The sequence below is a fragment of the Artemia franciscana genome, chromosome 20 (assembly GCF_032884065.1).
Source record: "Artemia franciscana chromosome 20, ASM3288406v1, whole genome shotgun sequence".
Classification (NCBI taxonomy): domain Eukaryota; kingdom Metazoa; phylum Arthropoda; class Branchiopoda; order Anostraca; family Artemiidae; genus Artemia; species Artemia franciscana.
In genome coordinates this window covers 32,255,393-32,274,840 of record NC_088882.1, presented here as the reverse complement: position 1 = coordinate 32,274,840, position 19,448 = coordinate 32,255,393, and the positions used below count along the sequence as shown (strand labels likewise).

Genomic DNA, 19,448 nt, shown 5'->3' with positions numbered 1-19,448 from the left:
ACACCCTGCTTTCTGTTCAGCGCTAGACGGTTGGCCGAAAAGAATAGTCTTTGGTAATCTGTCATCCTTCATCCGCAGAATGTGCCCTAGCCATCTCAACCTTTCTTACATATAGCCGTAGAAAGCGGGATTGACCCACACTTTTTGTACGCCCGACTGTTTAAAATACGGCCAGTCAGCAGATACACCCTTAATAAAGTGTGGTTTATAAATGTTACTTGTCATCTGAAAATAATTCTTTATAGAAATACATAGGCAAGGCATATCATTGCTTTTTTGTCTATTTAATCACCTTGCAATTTTAGTCCTTGTGGCAGTCGTGATTGAACCCAGAGTCTCGTATTACCAGACAGAGATTAATCCCCCTTTGCTACCACAGAGTCAAGCGAGATAACGTACTGTCACAACCTGAATCTTCTATTTGGTAGAGGCACAGCTACCACTTTCAGATCTCTCAGGCTGTTTTAAGCATTTAATATATAAAAAAATTATGGGGTATGGTTAGGAAGGACGTAACCCTAACCTTGAATTCCTAGTCGATAGAGGGTCTCATTCTGTTTAGAAATTTAATCACTATGCATTCGTGATGGCTGGCTATGATACCTTAAAAAACGTTTTACAATTTTTAACCGCTAAACCCTTTAACTTTGACTAAAAAGTTTTTTAAACTTTGCTGCGCTCGTGAAAGGGTACGCGCATTCTCTTCTGCATTTCTTTGGTCCTTTGATTCCCTAGTCGATGTGCAAATGAGCTCCAGGTGAGTGCTGTTGGGGCATAGAATCTTTGAGCTGGAGACGCAATTTCCGGTATGTCTGGTATGCTTGCGATGATTACAACTAATACCTCTGTTATGAACAACTTACTGCAACTCCAAACCACGTGAGGGCACTATAGTGGGTGCCGTTCTTCCTCTGCTCCAATCTATCCAGAGCTTCACTCTTTACCCTCTTCAATGGAGCTTCCTCCAAAAATTCTTCCTTATCTCTTCTCAACCAAGAGACGACCTGCTTCTCTTTTGTCCCAGATAGATTGTCAAAAAGCACAATCTTTGGCTATTTTTTATTCCTCATCCGTAAAACCTGACCTAGCCGCCTTAACCTTTCATTATAGTCCTAGAGAGTTGGGTAGAACTGCAAAAAAACGGTGCAACTTATTATTTGATGTTTGGACAATCAAATGAGTACCTAAGACCATCCTTAGAATATGGTAACTTATGAGAGTGGGAACTGGCACCAGTGTCGACAAAAACAACTATCAACGCCATCTAGCTTTGGTAAAACTTGACATTTTTCAGTATAATAATAAGTCATTAATTTAATTAGTGTAATTGGTAAAATTAGGGTTGTGATAAGTGTTCCGTATCAGTTTCTGATAAAAAAAAAAAAAACGAAGGCAAAGTTTGAAAAAATGCTAAGTGTCGCCAACCGCTAGTCGGCTGTGATAGTTGTTTATTCTCGACACTAGCATCAGTTTCCACTCTTATAAGTAGGTATTCTATGACACAAAAAAGCAGTTTCAATAGGGACAAATCAAGTTTCCACTCTTATAAGTAGGTATTCTATGACACAAAAAAGCAGTTTCAATAGGGACAAATCCTTATGTTATACAGTGAAGACGGAAATATTGAAGACGGTCACTGCGTATTTGATCGAAATATCCAGAATTTTGTTTTTCGTCTAATAAGAATTTTTTGTCTAAGAATTATTGTCTAATAAAAGCGTTTATCCCTATTTGAACTGTTATTTTTGTACTTTTATAAGTTACCCATACTCCTTGAGAAGACACATTTAAAGATATTCTTTAGATTTTCAGATCATCCACATTTCTGAGCCAAGCGTAACCGATTGACCACAACCAAAACATAACGTTTTTTCGCCTTTCTCATGTAATTTTTAGGTCTCATGATGAAGCTGCTCCTCTTAGTTCATATGGTCGTCTGTTTATTGTTACGAAAGGTGCCAGAGAAGGAGTCAGTACTCCTCTGACATTCTTAGAAATTATGTGAGGTTCAAACCTATCTTTGACTTGTTATGCAGACAGCGAGCTGCAATTGGAAGCCATGATTACAGATTCTGGCTATTTTGGCCAGTTACAGAAAACTCGCCAATTTGGCCAGTTTTACATTATAAGGGATATATAAAATCAGGACCAAGAGAATGTAAATAGGCTGTGGATCTGAAAAACATAAACTAAATGAAACCTAGGGATTTGGTACCATAATGAAAAGTTTTATGGATAAGCATTGCCATTTTAAATTGGATATCATCTCATTGCCTAAGCAATCAGGTGTTACTAATTCGAACGATTATAATCTATAATCATTTTTGGCGTTTTAAACACGCATGTGCATACTTTTTAACATATAAAACTATATGTTTTTTTTTCTAAGATGTATTATCTCTCTTCGTTTAGACGTTCTCAAAGATTTGAACTTAGAGTCAAGACATGTGATTTTCCTTGATTGGCTTTACAAGACGAAATATCACATAACTGAATTGACAAGAGCAGAAAATAGGATTGCCAAGGTATTTTTGTTTTTGGAGCGAATTATTTCTAACTTGAAGCAGAAATTTCTTCATAGTGACTTCTTTCCAATAAACTGTCACAAAATTATGCTATTCATTAAAAAGGGGGAAAGAGCTATTTTTAATCCAAGGTTAAGAGTTGTATTAAGATTTTATTACTATGTCATTAACTGATTAAAATATTTCGTTAAGTACAATAGATTTATTGTTAATATTGTACTAGTACTGTCAACTTATTTCAGCACTAAGCTGCCTGAGGACAATAGGGTCGTGCATGCTTCTTTCCCTATCTGCTCAAGCCTTTACCCTTTACTCCCTGCCATGAAGTTTTAGTTATATTAACTTCTTTCTAATGACTTCTTCCCTTTCCATTCAGGGACAGTCTGCTTTCATTTGGCCCCAAATGGATGGCTAAAAAAGCACGATTCTCGGCAATATATCATAATTCATCATTATCATCATTCATCACGTATCATCATTCTTTATTATCATCATTCATATGCAAAATATACCGTAGCCGTCTTTACTTTCATATAGTATGGTCATAGACCATACATATGTACATATGGTATATGTACATATGGTATATGTAGTATATGTACATATAGTATGTACATATGGTCATAGTACAAATAATAGTTCAATAGGTATAAATCTTTTTACTTGACAGTGAAATAACAGAAATATCTCTGGATATTTTGGTCATATTTACAGTGGCTGTCTTCAGCATGTAAACTCTCAGCAGGTAAATGGTCGTCTTCAGTTTATCTTCTGAACATGGTCATTGTATATGTGATCGAAATATCGTCGAAATATCATATCCGTATATGTAATTGAAATCGTCATGGAAAGGCAGTGTGGTCTTCGAAAATATCTTTATCCTATAAAGTGAGACAGGACCTAAATTTTCGTATACGTTAATATTCGATATTAACGTGCATTAAGCTATCCTAGAGCGGTTGCTCTGGAAATCGTATAATACATCTTCCTCAGCCTTGTGAAACGCCCATCTTTCAGAGTCATCTTTCGCCACTTAGACCAGTCATTGTCATGGCTTCGTATAGGTTAGTGTTTGAAATGTGGACAGTCAGACGAGAACCCAAAAGGATCCGCAGACAGTTCCTCTGGGAAATATCTAATAAAAAAATCTCCGTCTTTCGGAGCGCCCACGTTTCAGAACCATCCTTGACCACTTTTGTCACTTTAGCTTTTTTATTCTCTTTTTTATCCGAAAATATATTGTTTATTTCTCCAAAATTCTTTTGTTGTTGTGAAAAAAACTTCCCGTGGCGTAGCAGTATTACTTTTTGGATGCATCTCCGCTGCGTCCATCATCTACACTAATAATACTACCCAGTTAAGAATTTCTACCCACTTGATTGGTCCTCTCGTTACCTAGCATCAACTTTCTGTCTTCATTTATACCTAGTCTTAGTAACCTTGTCTGCTCAACATTAAATTTTAAACCTATTCTCGCAGCCTAAACAATCTCGCCGCATCTGTATAATCTAAATGTAAGAGTTTCTTTAGATTGCCTTCAAAGCTCTCATCTATGCTCTCACAGTATCATCATGCCAAGTAATTTTCTTCGCACAGAAGTCAATATAATGCCTCTATAACTATTACATTGACTCTTATCACCTTTTTCATACAAGGATTTAATTGAAGATTTCCTAAATTCGCTAGGTACTCCCCCTTTTAAAAACCCCATATTCAGAGTCTTTGTTTATTTTTCTCTAACTTCACAACCACCCTATTTAAAAACTCTTTTCCCGCACTATCAGAACTTTAAGTCTTATTATTTTTTATACTTTTAGACTTTCTAATTCTAATTCTTCTTCTCTACTTCATTTCCAACGTGTTTAAACTTTTTCATTCTCTTCTGTCATTTCCTATAACTTTATAAGGGGTCATCATATCTTCAACAATTGCTCAGAACTTTATCACTACCAGAACCTTAAGTCTTAATATTTTTTTTTCCTTTTAGACTGTCTCTAGTTCTTCTTCGTAAAATAAATTTTCCTTCACTTCCAAAGTGTTTTAACTTCTTCATTCTCTTCTATGTTATTTTATACAACTTTATCAGGGCTTATCATATCTTCAACAATTGCTCTTATCACTAATGGAGGTTCCGTCCCATATTTAACTAGGACAAGTCAAATTTCCCTCTCAATTTTTCAACATGCAAATACAATATTTTGCTATTATGCCGTCTGGTTGCATCTCCTAAATCTTCATCAATTTTATCCATGGCATTCACTTCACACCTCTGTATTCTATACTTTAATGCTTTCTCTACTTTCCTTACATTTCTTTTATTTGTATATGATTTATCACTGAAATATTTCTTTTAAAAACCCGTCCTCTTCTCTACTCAACTTAAAGCATTTTCACTGATATTCATAGCTGTTTCTAAATTTCCTTCGCAAGACACTGAAAACTGTTTTCCTCATATTATTTCTACCGTATTCTGCATTGTCCAATTTGTTGACTTTTTAGTTGTATATACAGATGTTACTGGAAGGTCCCTTTTAAATTCTCATCCAGTAGTTTACCACCCTCATTACTTCTTTCAGTTCACAAACTTTTGTTCACTAAATATAGATTTTAATTTCTGGGATACTGGTGAAAAAAGTGAGAGAAACTCACTTTTAACGACACGAACGATCCACGCCATCTGTGCATAAAATAGTATCAAACAATCATTTCATTATATCCTTAAAATTAAAGCTGGCCTGGCTTGGTTCTCAACAGATACGAAACTTGGCAAGTGCAGTCGGGGAATTCTGTCAAAATATTAAGAACTATTCATTTATGCTAAATATATCAGCGATTCCATGCTCAAATATGGAAACTTCTAGAGGAAAAATATGTTAAATAAAAAATCAAATCATTTGCGAACAGCTAGGTCTCTTTCAAATTCTCATCTAGTAGTCTACCACCATCGTAACTTCTTGGAAGTTAGTTACCCTGCATATATTCGAGCTTTAGATAAACACTGCTGTTTTAACATAATCAGAAAGTCTGGGCTTCTTACGATCTCATTCTGAGAATAATTTCCGAGACCACACTGGCTAATCGTGGCAACACAAAAATTACAAAGAAGTGATTAGCGACTATTAATGAGCGATTATCCTTTGAGAATGCTTTACATAAAATGAAATTGTGAAGTATCATTCAGTGTTGTTACCTTTCATTATTGGGTCCTATTTTAGTTTGAGTTTTTTTCTGTTTAATTTCAGTGATGTATTTTTTTCGTCATTCAAAAAGTTAACCTTTCATAGGAGGGTCCTATTCTAACCTCAGTTTAGTTTCAGTGTTGTATATTCTTGTTATTCAAATAGTTACCTTTCAGTGTTGGGTCCTATTTTGGTTTCAGTAATTTTTCTGCTTAGTTTCAGTGTTATATTTTTGTGATTCAAATTATTACCTTTAAATTTGGTCCTATCTTAGTCTCAGTTTAGTTTTTGTTTTGTGTTTTCTTGTTATTCAAATATTTACCTTTCATTGTTGGGTCCCATTTTAGTTTTAGTATTTTATCTATTTAGTTTCAGTGTTATAGTTTTGTCATTCAAATTGTTATCTTTTATTGTTGGGTCCTATTTTAGTTGGAGTTTTTTTTCAGTTTAGTTTCAGTGTTGTATTTTCTTGTTATTCAAAGAGTTACTTCTCATTGTTGGGTCCTATTTTAGTTTCAGTAATTTTCTGTTTAGTGTCAGTGTTGTATTTTTTGTCATTTAAATTGTTACTTTTTATTGTTGGGTCCTAATTTAGTTTGAGTTTTATTTTCAGTTTACTTCCAGTGGTGTATTTTTTGTCACTTAAATTGTTACCTTTCATTGTGGGTTCCTATTTTAGTCTCAGTTTAGTTTCAGTGTTGTATTTTCTTGGTATTCAAATATTTACCTTCCATTGTTGGGTCCTATTTTAGTTTTATTATTTTTTTTTGTTCAGTTTCAATGTTGTATTTTTGTCATTCACATTGTTACCTTTCATTGTTGTATCCTATTTTAGCTTTAGTCTTTTTTTTTCAGCTTAGTTTCAGTGTTCTATTTTCTTGTTAATCAAATAGTTACCTTTCATTGTTGAGTCCTATTTTAGTTCAGTAATTTTTCTGTTTAATTTCAGTGTTGAATTTTATGTAATTTAAATTGTTACCCTTCATTGTTGGGTCCTTTTTTTTTGTTTGACCTTTTTTTCCAGTTTACTTTCAGGGGTGTATTTTTTGTCATTCAAATCAGTATCTTTCATTGTTGAGTCCTGTTTTAGTTCAGTAATTTTTCTGTTTAATTTCAGTGTTGAATTATATGTAATTTAAACTGTTACCCTTCATTGTTGGGTCCTTTTTTTTGTTTGACCTTTTTTTCCAGTTTACTTTCAGGGGTGTATTTTTTGTCATTCAAATCGGTATCTTTCATTGTTGAGTCCTGTTTTAGTTCAGTAATTTTTCTGTTTAATTTCAGTGTTGAATTATATGTAATTTAAATTGTTACCCTTCATTGTTGGGTCCTTTTTTTTTGTTTGACCTTTTTTTCCAGTTTACTTTCAGGGGTGTATTTTTTGTCATTCAAATCGGTATCTTTCATTGTTGAGTCCTGTTTTAGTTCAGTAATTTTTCTGTTTAATTTCAGTGTTGAATTATATGTAATTTAAATTGTTACCCTTCATTGTTGGGTCCTTTTTTTTGTTTGACCTTTTTTTCCAGTTTACTTTCAGTGGTGTATTTTTTGTCATTCAAATCGGTATCTTTCATTGTTGAGTCCTGTTTTAGTTCAGTAATTTTTCTGTTTAGTTTCAGTGTTCAATTTTTTGTCATTTAAATTGTTACCCTTCATTGTTGGGTCCTTTTTTTTGTTTGACCTTTTTTTCCAGTTTACTTTCAGTGGTGTATTTTTTGTCATTCAAATCGGTATCTTTCATTGTTGAGTCCTGTTTTAGTTCAGTAATTTTTCTGTTTAATTTCAGTGTTGAATTATATGTAATTTAAATTGTTACCCTTCATTGTTGGGTCCTTTTTTTTGTTTGACCTTTTTTTCCAGTTTATTTTCAGTGGTGTATTTTTTGTCATTCAAATCGGTATCTTTCATTGTTGAGTCCTGTTTTAGTTCAGTAATTTTTCTGTTTAATTTCAGTGTTGAATTATATGTAATTTAAATTGTTACCCTTCATTGTTGGGTCCTTTTTTTTTGTTTGACCTTTTTTTCCAGTTTACTTTCAGTGGTGTATTTTTTGTCATTCAAATCGGTATCTTTCATTGTTGAGTCCTGTTTTAGTTCAGTAATTTTTCTGTTTAATTTCAGTGTTGAATTTTATGTAATTTAAATTGTTACCCTTCATTGTTGGGTCCTTTTTTTTTACCTTTTTTTCCAGTTTACTTTCAGTGGTTTATTTTTTGTCATTGAAATTGTTACCTTTCATTGTTGGGTCCTATTTTAGCTTTTAGTCTTTTTTTTCTTCAGCTTAGTTTCAGTGTTCTATTTTCTTGTTATTCAAAAAGTTACTTTCATTGTTGGGACCTATTTTAGGGTCAGTAATTTTTCTGTTTAGTTTTAGTGTTGACTTTTTTGTCATTTAAATTGTTACCCTTCATTGTTGGGTTCTTTTTTTTTACCTTTTTTTCCAGTTTACTTTCAGTGGTTTATTTTTTGTCATTGAAATTGTTACCTTTCATTGTTGGGTCCTATTTTAGTTCCTCTTAGAAACGCTTAGAGTGGATGGATCGGGATGAAACGGGGTGGGAAAAATCATGGGAAGTCCTAGATACGTGATTGATATAACCGGAACGGATCCGCTCTATTTGGGGGAGTTGGGGGGAGGGGGGTTAATTCTGAAAAATTTGAAAAAATGAGGTATTTTTAACCTACGAAGGAGTAACCGTATCTTAATAAAATTTTTTATTTAGAAGGGCCTCGTAACTCAGATCTCTCATTTTAAATCCCGATCGGAACCAGTGTCAATGGGGGGGGGGGCGGAAATCTTGGAAAACACTTGAAGCAGAGAGATTAGGATGAAACTTGGCGGGAGGAATAGAAACATGTCCAATATACGTGACTGACATAACCGGACTGGATCTGCCGTCTTTGGTGGAGTTGGGGGGGGGGGGGGGTAGGGAGTAATTCGAAAAAATTAGAAACATGAGGTATTTGTGACTTACGAATTGGGTGATCAGATCTTCATGAAATTTTATATTTAGAAGGATTTTGTTCTTTAAAGCTCTTATTTTAAATCCCGACCAGATCCGGTGGCACTGGGGGGAGTTGGAGGGGGAAACCGGAATTCTTGGAAAACGTGAAAATTGAGGTATCTTTATTTTACTAATGGGGAATCGGATCTTAATGAAACTTGATATATAGAAGAATCTTATGTCTCAGATGTTCCATTTTCGATTTGAATCGGATCCGGGGACATAGGGGGGTCGGAGGAGGGAAACAGAAATCTTGGAAAACGCTTAGAGTGGAGAGATCGGGATGCAACTTGCTGGGAAGAATAAGCACATGTTATAGATACTTGATTGACATAATTGGAACGGTTCTGTTCACTTTGGAGGAGCTGGGAAGTGTTGATTTGGAAAAATTAAAACAATTGAGGAATTTTTACCTTAAGAACGGGTGACCGGATCTTAATGAAATTCGATATTTAGAAGGAACTCATGTTTCAGAGCTCTTATTTCAAATCCTGACCAGATCTGTTGACATTGGGGGGAGTTGGATGGGGAAACTGGAAATCTTTGAAAACGCTTACAGTAGAGAAATCGGGATGAAACTTGGTGGGTAGAATAAGCAAATGTAGTAGATACGTGATTGACGTAACTATACTGGATCCACTGTCTTTGGGGGAGTTAGGGCGTGGGGTTCAATATTTTGTCGAGTTTGGCGCTTCTGGACGTGCTAGGACGATGGAAATTGGTTGGCGTGTCCGGGAGCTGCACAAATTCACTTGTTAAATTCGTTTTCCCCGATTAGACCATCTGGGGGGTTGAAGGGAGAGGAAAAAGTAGAAAAAATGAGGTATTTATAACTTACGAGTGGGTTATCGGATCTTAATGAATTTTGATATTTAGAAGGACCTCGTGACTCAGAGCTCTTATTTTAAATCCCGACCGGCATTAAGCTTCCGATTTTCCTTTTAAATCATTCTATTGATTCTTATAATTTTGCCAGGGCTCATACCATATGAGTTCTTGGATCTTTGCTCGTCCGGCCGCGTCACAAGTGCCATATGAGCTCTTAGCTCTTGTTCTATTTAGTTTCAGTCTAGGTTCAATATTGTATTTTTGTCCTTCAAATAGTTACTTTTTATTGTTGTCTTGAATGGATCCTATTTGGCTTTCGGTGTTTGTTTTGCCTAATTTTCTAAAATCAAACCAATTGAAAGAAAAAAAAAATATTTACAAACTGCTCATGAAATTCACCCGCTGTTTTCTGCTTGGTAACATTTTCCCTCAAAAGAGCTGAGCCACGTTTTTGCCCACATCTGAGCCACGTTTGTGATCACAACGAGGGTTGTCAGAATTCGTAAGATCCCTTAAAAAACTGAGCTCGATACTTGTATAATAAACGCCAACCGCTCAAGTTGTTCATTCAATGACACATTATAGAACCTTTTTCCTTAGTTTCTTTCAGCTTAGCCTAAGATAAGACAAAGAGCAGTTACAGAATAGATGAAAGATATATAATTTGGGCTATATATTTGGAAATTAGGGGGGGGTGCTGATAAAGTATTTGGACAGTGTTAAGTTAGAAAACGATTTTTATTACACAATATGCAGAATAATTGTATCCAGCACATTAGGTATGTATACCCGCTATGCTTTATTCCCACCCCCTAATGTGCAAATATATAGCCCAAATTTGTTTCTAAAGTATGATATTTTTATATTACTTTGGTATATTTTAATTAGATTGAGTGTCAGAGAAACATATAGGTAGGTTGTATATCATACAAGTAGCCTGAGCTCTAATAGAGTCAGATATCTACCTTGGTCCCTTCTAAAATATAGTCTCTTGTAGCCTCTTGTGTCTCGTGTAAAGTATCTTGTGTGTATTTGTGGTCTCTTCTGTATAGCCTCTTGTAGTCTCTATAGTCTTATAGGGTCGGCTTTCAGTAATTGATTACCCTTTCATCAGTACTTGGAAAGGGTCCTTATTTTAGTTTTAGTGTTTGTTTTGAGGTTGGGTTTTTATATTATCCTTTGGACTTTACCTGCTTTTTTTTGTTATTGTTCTGCACTGAGGACGGTTGAGCGGAGGTCTCAACCGAAATATTTGCACGATTTTTTCTTCTGTTTTTTTTACTGGCTGTTATTGTCCTCGTTTCTCTCGTCTTTGCGATTTGTTATTTAACGTATGCTGAACAAATAAACGTTCAAATGGGAATAAATCCATTTATTCAATGAAAACGGGTACAAAAGTCTAGATATTTCCATCACGTATGCAGCGATCGTCATCAGTAGAAACATTAAGTGTAAAAATCGAACCAAACATATTCTAATTTAGCAATGGTAATACTTAAGTATTTCTACTGATGACTATCGCTTCATATGTGAACGAAATTTCTAGACCTTTGTATTTGTTTTATTTGTTTAATTAAATGGATTTATCCCCATTTAAACGTTCATTTGTTCATCATAGAAAGGCAATTTGGTCTGAGAAAAGGATACCTAATTTAAGGTGTTACGTCGAAAATTAACGTATGTTAACATATTAATATATATCTTAATATGTATGGTTCATTGTTAACGTATTAACTTTAACACCTTAACAATGTTAACGTGTGAGCTATTCTGTGAGCAAATGTTGTATTGGTTATAGCTAGATTGTTATGTTCACAAAATTTCAGCAGTCTATAGCCATTGCTGTTTTTTTCCCTACACCAAATTCACCAAGGCTAGAGTATTATTTCTACCAGCTTAGGTATCCTCCTAATAAAGATACCATATTTATACCCTATGATGTGGTCATTTCATTCCTGTTACTGTATGTCAAATTCTTCTGAGTCGCTACAATCTCCGTTATTTGGTTCTATCGGGGCATATACCACAATGACTGAGACCTTGGAGTGTTTAGTCATAAATTGAGCATTTATAATCTTATTAATACCTTTCTAAGCAGAGTAAGACTTAGCAGCTTCCCTATTCATCACGAGCAATGCTCCCTGCTTATGCACTTAACCCTTCCTACCTGGATAAATGAATTCTATATCAACTAATCTCATGTTTCTAAGTCATATGTCATTAAATGAGTGGGGAATTCAAAATGGGACCTTTTAATATAAACAAAGGGCTAATTGTCCTGTGATTGCACAGTTTGACCTTAGCATGATAATAAGGGACCCAGATTCCAGATGTCGAGCTCGGCTGTAGCACCACACTGGGGTTGACGCAGGGAGCTTAGTGGTCAAGGAGCTTCATTAATCTGATAAAATACTAAGGGCTAAATCTTGCGTGGTGACGCAGTGAGTTTGACCATAGTTTGGTAAAGCTGCACCTAGTGATCGAAATTTGCTGTAAGAACACATCGCAGGACCGACGCAGGGACCTTTGTGGTCAAGGAGCGTCGTTAATCTGATGCAATACAAAGGGCTAAATGTTGTGTGGTGGCACAGTGAGTTTGACCTTAGCTTGATAATACAGGACCTATAGATCGAACTTTGCTGTAAGAACACATTACAGGACCGACGCAGGGACCTTTGTAGTCAATGAGTGTCGTTAATCTGATACAATACAAAGGGCTAAATGTTATGTGGTGGCACAGTGAGTTTGACCTTAGTTCGGTAATGCTGAACCTAGTGATCGAACTTTGCTATAACATTATAGGACCGACGCAGGGACCTTTGTAGTCAATGAGTGTCGTTAATCTGATACAATACAAAGGGCTAAATGTTATGTCGTGGCACAGTGAGTTTGACCTTAGTTTGGTGATGCTGAACCTAGTGATCGAACTTTGCTGTAAGAACACATTGCAGGACCGACGCAGGGACCTTAGTAGTCAAGAAACGTCATCAATCCGATTAAACTTTTTAAAAAGGGCTAAATAACATGTGAACCAGAGTTTAAGCCCAGCTGTAGCAACACACTGGAGGGGTGACGCAGGAGCCTTATGGTCAAAAAGCGTCTTTAATCCGATTATTGTTACTACAAACGGCTAAATAATACAAGATCCCGAGTTCCGACCCAGCTACATCAACACACTACAGGGCGTGCGAAAGGACCATAGTAGTCAAGAAGCGTCATTAATCCGACGCAGTGCAATACAGCAAAGCGTCACAACAGCTTTCAAATGTTAAGCGAATCCAAAAAATTCAACAGAAACCAAAAAACAGGAAATTTTTCCGCAGCTATTTTTCAAATAAATTAATTAGCAAGTTTTATTCTGTTCTTCAGGTTTCTTTATCTTCGCGCTCTGAACCAAAGAGTATGGGTAACTTAGACGAGCGGAAATTGACGCTAGTGTCTACAAAGAGATATCAGCGCCAACTAGCATTTGACGACACTTTGCAATTTTTTTCAGTATAATAATGAGCATTATTAATTTAATTAGTAAAATTAGGATAGTAATAAGTGTAAGATCTCACCCCGTGATGAAAAATGATTATGGAGCTTTAAAAAATGCCAAGTGTCGGCAAACGCTAGATAGTGTTGATTGTTGTTTTTGTTGACACTAGCGCCGTTCCCATTCTTATAAGTTACCCATTCTCTTTGCTCTAAACTTTCAGTAATTTTTTCCAATACCGTTTCAGATTGTTAGAAAACTTTTCCAACACTTTGTAGTAACTACTTTCCGTTAGGTCGTGGTAACGGAATTTCTAGTAAGATTTTTAGTGTAAAATATTTTGTAAGCAAAAAACAAAACCTTTTGTTTTCAAGGCATCTAATATCCAGTCCTATCTATACATCCAACTATAGTGTGCTGACATCTTCAGAACTTTTTCGTTTTAACGGCTGGATGGATATAGAGTTTTGCGAGCTAAAAGCAACTATACCAATTAGATAGGGCGTAATTTACATCATCCTTCAAATTGGGTTGCTTTTTCTTGGTTTACGCTCATTTTGAATGTTTTTAGACTTATTGTTTATTAGATTTTGTCAGCTGAAATACTTGCAATTGAAATTTGTGGGGCTACTGACTGTTTCATTTAAAATATTAGTTGATTTTTTCAGCCAAACAAATTGAAAAAAATATGCCACAATTACGCCACCCTTCCTGTGAAAAAGCCAGATCATCTTTCACCTCATGCATTTTCTTAAAACGCTGGAATAAAACGTTGTGTCTGTATATACTACTTGTAACACCATCTACTTAAAGGTCTGCTAAAGGTGGCTGCCAAAGAGTATTGGTAACTTTTAACAGTGGAAACTGGTGCTAGTGTTGACATCAAAACATTAACGCCAACTAACGTTTTGCGTTTCAGTGCAATTTTTAGTGTAATAAGAAGAAAAAATGATTCTAATTGGCGTGATTGGTAAAATGAGAATAGTAATAAGCGTAGATCTTAGTAGAAAAACAATTATAATGCTTGAAAAAATGCCAAGAGACGCCAAAGCTTTTTTTTCGTCGACGCCAATTATAATTAGACCACTCCTACGAGCTATCCATGCTTTTTGATGGCTGTACTAGCATCTTTTTTTCGCATTATGCCGCGATCCATGAAAAGAGGTTCGGGATGCCCCTGAATACAACTAACTAGCTAAAATCTAACAGTGCTTTTCCTCCGTAAAACTCAAAAAATTTACTATCTGTTGTTGCTTGAAGACAGATTCACTTTCAAAGGACTGCTAAACCTCTTTAAGGTTTTTGGTGCCAAATATTTTTAGCTTATTTTTTGCTTAGCTTTTTTTGGGGCTGGCTGCTACGAAAAACTGCATATAGAGATTTTTTCATCAATAAATTGAGCTCCCGGTCCAATTTGTAAGATATATATGGTGTGTGTATCCCCTTAACTAATCCCCTTATTAGATTTCATTTTTTCTCTTCTTGGTATTTTCAGTGTTGTTCATAACGCTGAAACGCTGTCAAGTGTTTCACTGATGCTTGATGAATGAAATGAAACTCAAAATGAACAGAAATTAAAATAAATAGACGAGTCAAACTCAAAACGAGCAAAAATTAAAATGAGTAAAGCTGATAACCCCTATGCCTTCTCAAGACAAGAAAACAATTTGCGCTTTACTGAAAACAAAATACGTTTGAAATGTTTTCACCTTTCTTACTTTCATAAATGAAAAATTATCAAAATCTTAAGGAAGAAATATCATTATATGTCAATTAAACTGACAATTCACGGTCATTTGTTTGTTTATTTTTTTCAGTAAAGTGCAAATTTTGTTTTGGTCTTGAGAAGGCATAGGGGTTATCAGCCCAACTCATGTTAATTTTTGCTCGTTTTGAGTTTGACTTGGCTATTTATTACAATTTCTGTTCGGTTTGAGTTACATTTATTTATTGATAGTGGTTTATGGTAGTTTTACGCTTGGAAGATTATTTGACTTTATTTTTGCTCATTCTTGGCTTAATGGAGCTTTCTACTTTTCTTCGAAAAACTTGTTTTGTGGAAACAGTTTTTTAAATTAATGAACAGAAAAACCAAACACAATTTACTAAATAATACTTCTTGAAGTTCTTTCTAATGACTTTGAATGACTGTGGAAATTTTTGTGAGTGTTCAGTGGATTTATTTCAATTAGATTTTAAGTTAATTTTGTATTTTTATTATGTGGTCAAGGTTTTTTGATGCCTTGTGCTGAGGAGTCTACTGATTTTATTTTTTTTTATTTTTTTAATACACATTATATTCCATGGTATAGTCTAAGGATAAATTCCCCTTAGTAAGTGTTTTCTGTTTTTCTTTTATGTATTCATTTTTTTTGTACAAAATATATTTCTGACGATTTTTATTTACGTGATTAATGATTTTGAAAAGTTTTTATCTTGTATTTTCTCTTAACGATGGGCAGTTCTGGTCTGAGTACTAAATGTCTTTCTTTTTCTTGAGGGAGGGGGGGGGGAGAAACAAGTATTTTCTTGGTGACCGAGGTCGGAAGGAAAATCGATTTGTGTCTTCGTCTCTACTATTTTTCTGAATATCCAGATCATTTATCTGATTCTCTGGACCACGGGGAAGGGGACTGACTTCCTCAGAAAATTAGTAAATGAAGGCCCTGATCAGTGCCGAAAAAGGACTGGGGGCTACTCAATTCTGTATTGGCCCGTATTCTGACATATACACATGCATTTATTTGGAAGGATGGGAAAGTTCATTTCGTCCTTCGGGAAAAATAAAAATTTTAAGTTTGAAATAACAACTTAAAAGTGATTTTTTGAAGCACTTTAAAAAAATCTTTCTATTCTATTAAACGGCCCTTGTTTTTCGGGAGTCGATCTTAAAACATTAAGAAAAACAGTTAAAGTTTAGCGTAATGAGCAGAGTATTGAGGGGGGACAACCCCTTCATATTCGGAATAATTTCTGTTCCTTTTGAGTTTTAATTTTGGTCCTTACTTTCAGTTGAAAAAACATGTTTCTGTATTTAATTTCTGATCGTTTTTTAAATAATGCCGGTAAATCTGGCTTACCCTCTATGAAAAATTTCCTACCCTCACGGGAAACTTCTTAGTGGAAAGTTCTTCCCACGTAGAACACACCCCAACCTCCATAAAATTCTGTCCAGTCAGCTCCATCCTCGCTGAAAATCTCACCCTCCGTACAATTTAATGCAGAAGATTCAGTCTGAAAAAGTTCTGCTTAGCATACTTCATTTGAAAAAGACTAAGTTTTAATCTTTTTTCTAATCACACCAAAAATCCCCCCTTCTGTTGAAATTATTTTCTGGAAATCCAAACACGCTGAAAATTTCCTTTGGACAATCAACCCGGGGCATACCCACTTGCAAAATTGAGCAGGCAAAGAGAAAGTAATATAAATAAAAAGAATTTCGTATAGCAATTCTGTCAAATCCCCCAATGTAAAATTTTCAGTTCATCCCCGGAAATTTTCCTCCACACAAAAATCATCCCAAGCACAAAATCCACCCCCCCCCCCAGAAAATGTCCATATACTTACCAATATCAAGTACTCTGCGTAAAAACGGGCAAGTTTTAAAACTTTAATACCTATTCCCAGGGGCATGGATGGGGGGGGGGTCAACATTTTGATTGAACGATTTTAGGAGAAACTGACTTCTGACTAAAAATACAAAATTCAACATTTTTACTGATAGGAGCTTGGAACCTCTTCATTAGGGCTCTCTGATACGCCGAACTTGATGGTGGAATTTTCATTAAGATTTTTTGACTTTAGGGGGTGTCTCCTCCCTTTTCGAAAACAGGCAAATTTTCTCAGGTTCGTAGCTTTTTATGAGTAACACCAAGCTTCGTGAATTTTATATATTTGGAATCACCATAAGCCAATTCTTTTGATATATCTGTTGATATTGAAGCTCCGTTCTTAAAGTTTCGGTTACTATTGAGCTGTGTTGTTCGTTACTTACAGTTTGTTACAACGAACTGTTCTATTTTTACTGTGTAGTCCATAGTTGTGCCTTTCATTGACTATTCCTTAGCTATTTTGTGGCTGGTTTTTCAAAATTGCTGGACAATTGTGTAAGGGTACTCCCTCAATCAAGTGCATTCGTGATGAGAAAAGATATTTATATCGAAAAGTTGGCTATCAGAAGGGCAGATGGGCCAAACTCACGCTTGAGCATAAAACATAAAAAGAAACACGGCAAAGAAAAAAAATCATAAGAACGGCAAAATGGTGGCTACGTAAGCCGACATGGCGAAAAGATTAAAAATAATGAAAACTTGCAGATTGTATAAATAAACTAAACAGTTTGATAAAAGCACAAACAGAGAATAAATGAGAGAAGTGATGCGTTTTGTAGTATTGATAAAAGAAGGAGCTCTTTCCCTCTTTGGATTTGTGTTTTAAACAATTATTTTGGCTTGTTCTGCAGCTAAACTTTTTTTCTACTTTCTCCTTTTCTTTGTTTTTTTTTACTATGTTAATATTTTTTTTTGTTGTTTTCAAGCTTCGGTTATTTGCTTTCTGATATCGTCTCTGGAGAAGTCTTGAAAAGTCAGATGTAAAATTTACGAAGTTACACTATTCCGCGGTTCAAGTACGTTATAGTCAGTTCATACATTGTAGTACGCACGTCAGAGTTCGTTCAGTCAGCCATATTGTCTTCCAAGAAAGATTTATAATAAATGATTAACATCTGTTGGTCTTTCTTCAGGGTCGTTCGAATGAATGGTGACCAGGGGCAATCTACCTCGGGTGCCTGTGGCTGATTGTTTCCTCAAGGCGATTGCTTTAGTCATTTGCCAGGCCGCATAACTTTTTCAGGGGATTAATTTTGTCTGGGCGCTACTAACCTTAGATATATGCTGCACAGTTCCACCACACATGACATACTTTTTTCCTGCTTGGCATACCAGAGTGTGTATGTGATTTTTTAAAGTTGGCACTCCATCAGGAATGGCCCTGATCATTTGATCTCTACATTGCTGAAAATTCCTTTATAGTAAACAAAGCTACAAGGCAATTGTTTCCTTTGACAAATAAGAGGTTTTCCTTTTGTGTTCAAGTCGATGTGTAGATTATCCTCTTTTTTTATAAGGCAAATTAAAATAATTATACGCAAGAACTAACCTTATTTTAAAAACTTTTTCAAATTTTCTTGTAGATGAAAAATTTGCTATGGCTAAAAGATTTAGCAAAACTTGGTAGCCCACAAGAATTGTCCTCGAAGATGGGACACAAATTCTTTGTCCCTCATCAGTTTGAAACTTAAAGCGAATTACTGGGAGGACCATAATGTACAAAATATTTTGGGGCAATCCCCCTCTCTCATATAAGGGAGACAGGTATCTGTGTGTTATTCAGAACACACTTAATGAGTGAAGTTAGGTTCTTTCGTGAAATAAACTACGATGCTGGTACATTTTAATTAAATATTCTATATATAGAGGTGGTTAGGTTAAGTTAAGTATTTGATATAATGCACACCACCCCCCACCCCTAATTTGCAATTATATAGCCCAAACTTTTGATAAAGCTAATGAAATAAAAGAAAATATGATGAAAATATAATACTGAAATAAATAATTAATACTTGATATGAATAATAATACTTGACATGAAGATTTGGCAAATCCCAAATCTTCATTTTGAAATCCATGTTCAGACACTATCTTCTATCACTATACGTAGCAAACTTAATTGAGTTCAGTCTTTGTGGCTCTGAAACCAGATTTTCGCATCGTAGTTTGTTTCGCGAAAGAACCTAACTTCACTTATTGAGTGTGTTCTGAATAATACACAAGTACCGGGAGACATAAGAAGGACCAAGTAGGAACCTCGACAGTGATGGAGTTAATCCGTTTTGGCGTCGGAATGGGTATTCTTCTGTCCTGTATTCTTCTCAGCATACCTAGCACGACTACCCCAGCTGTTCTTTTTAAGTTTGACTAATCATTCTTGCCAAATTGCTTATATTTCTTTTTCTTTATTCGAAAATCTATATTAATGATCATTTCCGTTTCAACTTTTTTCACGGTTTGTTTACATACCATTGTCACTTTTTTTCATACCCATTCAAGGCTCATCATAAGGGTTTACAACTCATTTATTACAAAGATTCTGTCATTTTTCTTACATAACCCATATAAATCCGTCCATTTGGTTAGGATCAAAAATTGACATTTTTGCTACCCATTTTTCTCAAATGAAAAATCGTCTACAAGACCTTACATTAGTGAATAGCCAAATCTTGGACTATTCATATTGATGCTACTAACGACTTGGCTATTGATAAAAGCAAATTTAATACCTTTTCTCGTTATTAATCACAGACAATTTTTGAATGCCCGCTAAAGTTTGAATAGAATGATTCCTTTTCCTTTAGAAGATGTGCTATAGCCGA

The 19,448-nt window shown here is 35.1% G+C and overlaps 1 protein-coding gene across 7 annotated transcripts in view; it reads left to right on the top strand.

Annotated features, from left to right (window-relative positions):
* Positions 1-19,448, top strand: part of LOC136040125 (uncharacterized) — a 72,374-nt gene that overhangs the window by 29,030 nt on the left and 23,896 nt on the right. For 5 of the 7 annotated variants that reach the window (XM_065724230.1, XM_065724231.1, XM_065724229.1 and 2 more), the window contains one exon: positions 2,413-2,525. The exons of 1 other annotated variant lie outside the window; for it this stretch is intronic. In XM_065724230.1, coding sequence (XP_065580302.1) covers positions 2,413-2,525 — 113 coding nt within the window. Of the gene's footprint in view, positions 1-2,412; positions 2,526-17,552; positions 17,676-19,448 lie in introns of those variants that run through there. One more of the 7 variants, XM_065724228.1, reaches the window with a different exon arrangement.